Source organism: Gallus gallus, chromosome 26, assembly GCF_016699485.2.
Source record: "Gallus gallus isolate bGalGal1 chromosome 26, bGalGal1.mat.broiler.GRCg7b, whole genome shotgun sequence".
NCBI classification, from domain to species: domain Eukaryota; kingdom Metazoa; phylum Chordata; class Aves; order Galliformes; family Phasianidae; genus Gallus; species Gallus gallus.
Genome location: NC_052557.1, coordinates 4981267 through 4987846, shown reverse-complemented (window position 1 = coordinate 4987846; position 6580 = coordinate 4981267). Strand labels below are relative to the sequence as shown.

Genomic DNA, 6580 nt, shown 5'->3' with positions numbered 1-6580 from the left:
TGTGGGTTCCTTTTTTTTTTTTTTTTTTTTCTTTTTTCTTTTCTTCCTGGTACAAATGAAGCCAAACGAGGCTGAAAATATTCCCCCTTCAAAACATAATAAAAGAGAGAGGGTAAAAGCAGAGGACACAGCCAGGCTTGCTGCAGGTAGTCCATTTGTAGCAGGAGCAAACTCAACATTCAACCACTCACAAGAGTGTTACGTAGCTAAAACAATGTTTGAAAGCAGCCAGGTGCTAGGCAAACCAATGCTTGATCTTTACTCATTCCATAGGTCTGATATCCCTGCCCTCTCTGGCTACAGATTTCCCAGCACAATCCCAGGGGATGTGGAAGGCAGGCTTTGCCCAGATGCTCAGTGTCTGGGAGATGGAGGTCTGCACCGTTGGGAGAGGTTCCAGCTGGCACAGTGCTCGTTTGAGTAGCCCCATGCTCACGCTCCCTTTGTTCCATGCTCCCATTTGCTGAGATTCAGAGCAATATCTTGTGTCCAAGAGGCCCAGGAGAGGGGTGGCTTGTTGCCTTGGTGCTGGCACCAGTCACTTCTCTGTGCTTTTTGCCATGGTAGGACAAAGCCTGGAGCAGACCGAGAAATCTGGAGTGACTGCAATGTCTTTGGGAATGCCTTTGCTCAAGGCGGAGGCTGGACTCCACTTCAGAGACGTTTGCAGCCTGGTGCACTGCTCTCCTGAGAGCTGCTCGGTCTGTTGGCGCAACAGGAGGAGCGGGACGTGCCCAGAGCCCGGCCCCAACACGTGCCCATGCCCAGCAGAGCAGGTGAGCACTGCCCCTACAAGGATGCGCTGTCTCTGATGGTAGAGACTGGAATTCCCCGACTCCTGTTGGACTAAGTGCCTTAGCAAACAGATGCTGTTTAACTTTTGGGGGTCAAAAGGAAACAGAAGTAGCATGTTTGCATGTGCTATAGAGGGCATCTTATTCCTTTGTCTTTTGGCAAGCCTGAGTCCCTGTGGGGACCTGCAGATAACACGCGGTATGTTGACGTTTTGATAACTGTTCTTTGCTTTCAGCCAGAATTTGCCTTTTATCCAATCTTAATAAGTTGATCTTTCTATCAATCCTGCTAGCAAACAAGATAATTGCTTTATTATAGACTCAGTATCCAGCAAAGGACACACACTTCCTGGCGCTCCCAAGGGAGCATAAGATGTGCAAAGCGCCAGCGTGGGATGAGCGCAGTGCTAGCGGTGCAGGGCGGGCGGCAGCTATTGGGGGGCAGCAGTGAGCCCCCATGGGGTGCAGAGTGCTGTGGAGTGGGCCAGGGGTTGGGACACGGGGATCTTCCCTTCTGACCCCGGGCTTTCTGTGAATGGCTGCTGGGCAGGTGCTGCGGGCGCATCTGCAGCAGTGGCACCGAGCAAGGCATGGAAGGCTTTTTTCGGTCTCAGCCCCAGCATCCATTCCTCCACGCCCCAACGTCCTCATGGCGCTGGGTCCGTCTGCAAGCCAGTTTCCATCCCGCGCCATGAGCTGTGAGCGCCTTTGTTTTGGGAAAGGTTGAAGCGATTTGGAAGGATCCAGATAGCGCTGCAGCGTGCTGGCAGTGCGATAACTCCTCTCCCTGCTCTGATAAGGGCGGCCCTTATCGAGTGGCCGCACTTTGATTTGGCTGTGGAAGGTGCAAGGTGCTCTGTTCTCATCCGGGTGCCCCACCAACGACAAAAACTTCTCAAGTTCCTCGTGGTCCAAAACACAAAGAAACCCTTCAAGCCAGGGTTACACACAGAGGTAATGGAAAACAGAGGCAGGCAGATAAGGCGGTCAGTGCGTGCCGGTATAAAGGCAGCCGGGCCAGGCGGCTCAGCCGGGTGCTGAGCTCTCCGGACGGGTGCACTATGGCCATCAGCTGCACCATGAAGTGCCTTGTGCTGGCCGTGCTGTGTCTGCAGCTCACAGAGGGGCTGGTGAGGTGCGTGTGCTGGAGAAGCACAGGGCCGGGGGGAGCTCAGGGAGCAGAGACCGGCTGCGTTCCTCACATGTGTGTGCTGCACCTGGGGCACTGCTCGGGGATGCAGTGTTCTTGGTGCTTCTGGCCACGTGCATCTCCAGAACCCATCGTGGCCATGCCAGCAGCAGCCCAGGCCGTGGCCCTGGCACAGAGATGGTGTGCAGACGACTCGCGGCATGGCAGGACGCAAGGGAACCCAAAGGAGAGGACATCTGAAAATGCCCAAATCACCTCATTTCCTGCTTTATTTTGTTTGTGTTTGTTTTTCTCCCCCCTACCCCCCCATCCCCCCGCACAGGATCAAGTTGAAGAAAGGCAAGTCCATACGTGAGAAAATGAGGGAGGCAGGAGTGCTGGACGAATACCTGAAGAAAATTAAGCACGATCCAGTTAAGAAATACCACTTCAGCAGGAACTACGTTGTGTACGAGCCGATGGCCTCCCACCTGGATGTGAGTCCTCTCACTGCTACCCCTGCCCCCCTCCCGCTGTCAGAGCGATCTGTTTGCCCCCCAGCTTCCGAGAACGGAACAGTTCTTGTTCTCAGACCTTTTTTTAAGCTTATGTTAGAGTTTAGCAAAGCTTTCCCCCGACTGCCTGAAAAGGTCTGGTTTTCTATATGGGACACGAGAAATATTTAATAGCGCTTCATTTGGGAGTGGATCGCTCAGTCCCTTTCCCACTTTGTCACCTTAAGAGTGAGGGGATCCCCAGCATTGCTGCAAGGTGCCGGGATGCGGTGCACGGTGGGGAGGTGGAGGTGAGCCCCGTCATGGACATAACCCACCTCTTGTCTGCAGTCCTCTTACTTCGGGGAGATCAGCATCGGGACCCCCCCTCAGAACTTCCTGGTGCTCTTCGACACCGGCTCCTCCAACCTGTGGGTGCCCTCCACGTTCTGCAACATGCCAGCATGCGGTGGGTGCCACGCAGCCTCCCCCATGTATCCCCCCCGAGCAGCTGTGAGCCCCACAGCTACAGCACCCCCAGCAGCTCTATCACTTCGTCTCTCCCGCAGGAAACCATGCCAAGTTCAACCCCAGCACATCCTCCACTTACATCAACAACGGGCAGGGAGTTACGCTGTCCTACGGCAGTGGGACGCTGACGGTGCTGCTGGGCTACGACACACTGCGGGTGGGTGCACCGCTGGGGGGCACTGCCTGGGGGTAGCGGGGGGCAGCTCTTGTACAGACAGCATGGTGCAAACCAGGTCCTGAGATGGGCAGAAACAGTGCAAAGTGATTATTGCTCCCTTCGGTTACCTAGCCGGGTTTTTGCTTGGTTTGCATGACTGCCAATAGTTTTGCAAGGTGCCCAGGGACATTTTCACCAGCTACAACCTTGTAGGGTGCTCTTTGGCTTTGCACTCTTTGGGTTTGCACTCTTTGATTTTGCACTCTTTGGGTTTGCACTCTTTGGCTTTGCACTCTTTGGCTTTGCACTCTTTGATTTTGCAGTCTTTGGCTTTGCACTCTTTGCACAAGGGCACAGGCTGACACAGTGCTCCCTCTCCCTCCAGATCCAGACCATCACAGTCAAAAACCAGGAGTTTGGGCTAAGCAGGGAGGAGCCCACCCAGCCGTTCTACTACGCCCAATTTGATGGGATCATGGGGATGGCTTACCCTGCGCTTGCAGCTGGAGGGACTCCCACCCCACTGCAAGGCATGCTGGAGCAGAACCAGCTCAAACAGCCCATCTTCAGCTTCTACTTTTCTCGGTAAAGCCCACCTGCACGTTCCCCATGCACTGCCGTCCCTCTGGCTGTCCCCACGCAGGTTCCTTGCTGCTCTAACTGCGTTGTTCATGCAGCAATCCCACCTACAACTATGGAGGAGAGCTCGTGCTGGGAGGAGTGGACTCTCGGCTGTTCACTGGGGACGTTGTGTGGGCACCAGTGACCCAGGAGCTTTACTGGCAGGTGGCAATTGATGAGTGAGTTGCATCCATCCCTGACGGAGCTGTGTGCAGCCTCAGGTGCCGGCCTCCCAGACCCGGCCAAGGTGGGTTCTGTGCCCAGTGGGGGCTCAGAGTGACATCCACCACCCTTCTGTACTCAGGTTTGCTATCGGACAGTCAGTGATGGGCTGGTGCAGCCAGGGCTGCCAGGCCATCGTGGACACAGGGACGTTCCTGCTCACTGTGCCCCAGCAGTACCTGAGCAGATTCCTGCAGGCTGTGGGCGCCCAGGAGACCAGCTATGGGGTAAGGAGGGGCGTTTGGGATCAGGGTGGGGTTTCTACGTGAGCTGTGAGCCTTGGGTTTGGACAGATCCTGCAAAACTCAGATGGTGTCTGCAGGGAGCAGTGCTGTGTGTGAAGCAGGGATGTGATGTGGCACGGCTGGGGCCTCAGGAAGTGTTGTGCCTCACAGCCTGTGCTGCTCCCCGTGCTGCTCCAGCCATAACCTCCCCATCACCTTCTCTCCACAGTACGCAGTTGACTGCAATGACATCAACAGCTTGCCTACCATCACCTTCATCATCAGTGGGGCGCGGCTCCCGCTGTCCCCCTCTGCCTACGTCCTCAAAGTATGTATTACACTCCTGGGTCCCAGGGGTCCAGCAGAGAGCCCAGTGCTCCTGGGTGAACAGCAATGCTCCCCTCCTTGCACAGCTGTGGGGTCCAGGTGCTTCCCCAGGCTCTGACTCCCCGTTATTTCCCCTTGCAGAACAATGGGTACTGCACCGTTGGGATCGAAGTCACCTACCTGCCGTCCCAGAACGGGCAGCCGCTCTGGATTTTGGGTGACGTCTTCCTCAAGGAGTATTACACCATCTTCGACATGGCGTACAACCGCATCGGCTTCGCCAAGTCGGTGTAGAGGAGTGGAGCAGCAAAACGCAGCCCCCTCCTGCTCTGAGCGAGCCTTGCTGTGGGTTTCCTATGGGCCTTTATGTTCCTTTACGTGCTCTCCGTCTCTCCGAGGTTTTTGTGTAAGGCTGTGCTCTCAGTCTCCTGTTGCAAATAAACTGCAGAGCCTCAGCGCTCTCCGAGCTGAGTTTGTTTGGCGGTGGCAGAGCGCAGGCTGACGGCTCGCATGTCTCAGCCCCTCCTGCTACAAGAGAAGCTCCTGCATGGCAAGAGTGTCCCACTGCCCAGCCCCTGCTGGAGGGACCCTCAGATACCCGTGGTGTCGGTGTTATGCCCCAAGCACAGATGTGGGGAGAGGAATTCCCTGAGGGGTTCCACAATAGCCATCTCTGCTCCGTAGCTGCCAGCACCAGGGAGCAGGCAGATCCTCCAGCACAGGAGCCCTAAGCGTGGTTTCTTAGAAGCTCTTTATGACTGGGGCTCCCTCTCATGTCTATCAGTAGCTCTATCATCTCACCTGAGAAAGGACACCAACTCCTCCATGCTTTGTGACAAAATATTGGCACAGCCCGGGTGCAGCGATGCGGGGATCAGGCAGAGCAGGAGTGGGGATGGGCACTTCTCCCTGCAACACTGCACGGAGCAACACAGCCCCTCCTGCCTCATCCCAAAAAGAAGAAATAATTGTGCGCTGCTCTTCCAGGCTGATGGGGACGTGGGGCCATCACCACGGGAACGCATCTCTAACGCATCAAATGCACGACCTGAGCATCCCCGGTGTGATTTGGAGCTGCAGTGAATCAAAGGGTCTTTTTTTTTTTCTTTTGGAGGTGGTCGAGTGGTTGCAATTGGGCAGCTAAAATCTGGTTCGTGCCAGCAGTGCAGCTGGGAATTGGATGCAATATATTGTGTGCCATGGGCTGGGAAAGGCCAGAACCTTCATGTAAAGGATGCACAGGGGGTGCAGCACCAAAGGCTCCCATCACCTGTGGTCCAACACCCATATCCTGGTCAGATGGTGGCCAGCTTCTGCAGCGTGTCTCCTCCTCTTCAGTCTGCTCCTTGCAAACTGCTCTGTGCCTGGGGAGCTCCTGGCTGTGGGTTGGGAGGTGCTGGCAGCCCTGGGGGGTCCCTGCTCTCTGCTGCAGAGCACCTGCACAGCTCATCTCACACTGAAGCTCTGCAGCGTTGGGGCATCTCCTCCTCGAGGATCTCGAACAGCCCCGTGCCTCAGGCAGGGACGCACTGCTGTTCCTCCCCACTGCCCTCTGTGTCTCACTGCTAATCCCCCAGGGCTGCAATAAGCACCGGTGCAAGAAGTTGAGCAATCCCGATGCAGGGAGCTGCACGGTACCGTGCAAAGAGCTGCACAACCCTGGTGGAAAGAGCTGCACAATCCTGGTGGAAAGAGCTGCACAATCCTGGGGCAAGGAGATGCACAATCCTGGTGCAAAGAGCTGGCGTTAAGGAGACGCACGGTAATTTGCAAGGAACCGCACAACCCTGGTGCAAGGAGCTAGTGCAAAGAGCTGCACGGTGCCGTGCAAGGAGCTGCACAACCCTGGTGCAAGGAGCTGCACAACCCTGGTGCAAGGAGCTGCACAGTCGCGGCGCACGGAGCGGCACGCCTGGGAAACCCGACGTTCGGCAGGAAATCGCCCGCATAACGCCGCCGCTGTGGCCGCGACGGGGACTACAAGTCCCGGCAGGCAGCCCTGCCCCGCTCCGGACTACAGCTCCCGGCGTGCTGCGGAGCGGGCCGTGCTGAGCCGGGCCGGGCCGGGCCGGGCGGGCAGT

At 56.5% G+C, this 6580-nt stretch overlaps 1 protein-coding gene across 2 annotated transcripts; it reads left to right on the top strand.

The window, feature by feature from the left end:
• Positions 1-78: 78 nt before the first annotated feature.
• GASTL (gastricsin-like) lies at positions 79-4954 on the top strand. Of its 2 annotated transcripts, none has more exons than XM_040653042.1 (9): positions 79-776; positions 2267-2420; positions 2769-2886; positions 2987-3105; positions 3491-3690; positions 3783-3905; positions 4031-4175; positions 4402-4500; positions 4641-4954. In XM_040653042.1, exons 2-9 carry the CDS (start codon positions 2304-2306, stop codon positions 4791-4793), a joined length of 1074 nt encoding a protein of 357 aa, XP_040508976.1. In that variant the 5' UTR covers positions 79-776; positions 2267-2303; the 3' UTR covers positions 4794-4954. The 2 variants fall into 2 exon arrangements, with proteins under 2 accessions (XP_040508976.1, XP_425832.4); XM_425832.7 differs by lacking the exon at positions 79-776 and adding an exon at positions 1827-1929.
• Positions 4955-6580: the final 1626 nt, after the last annotated feature.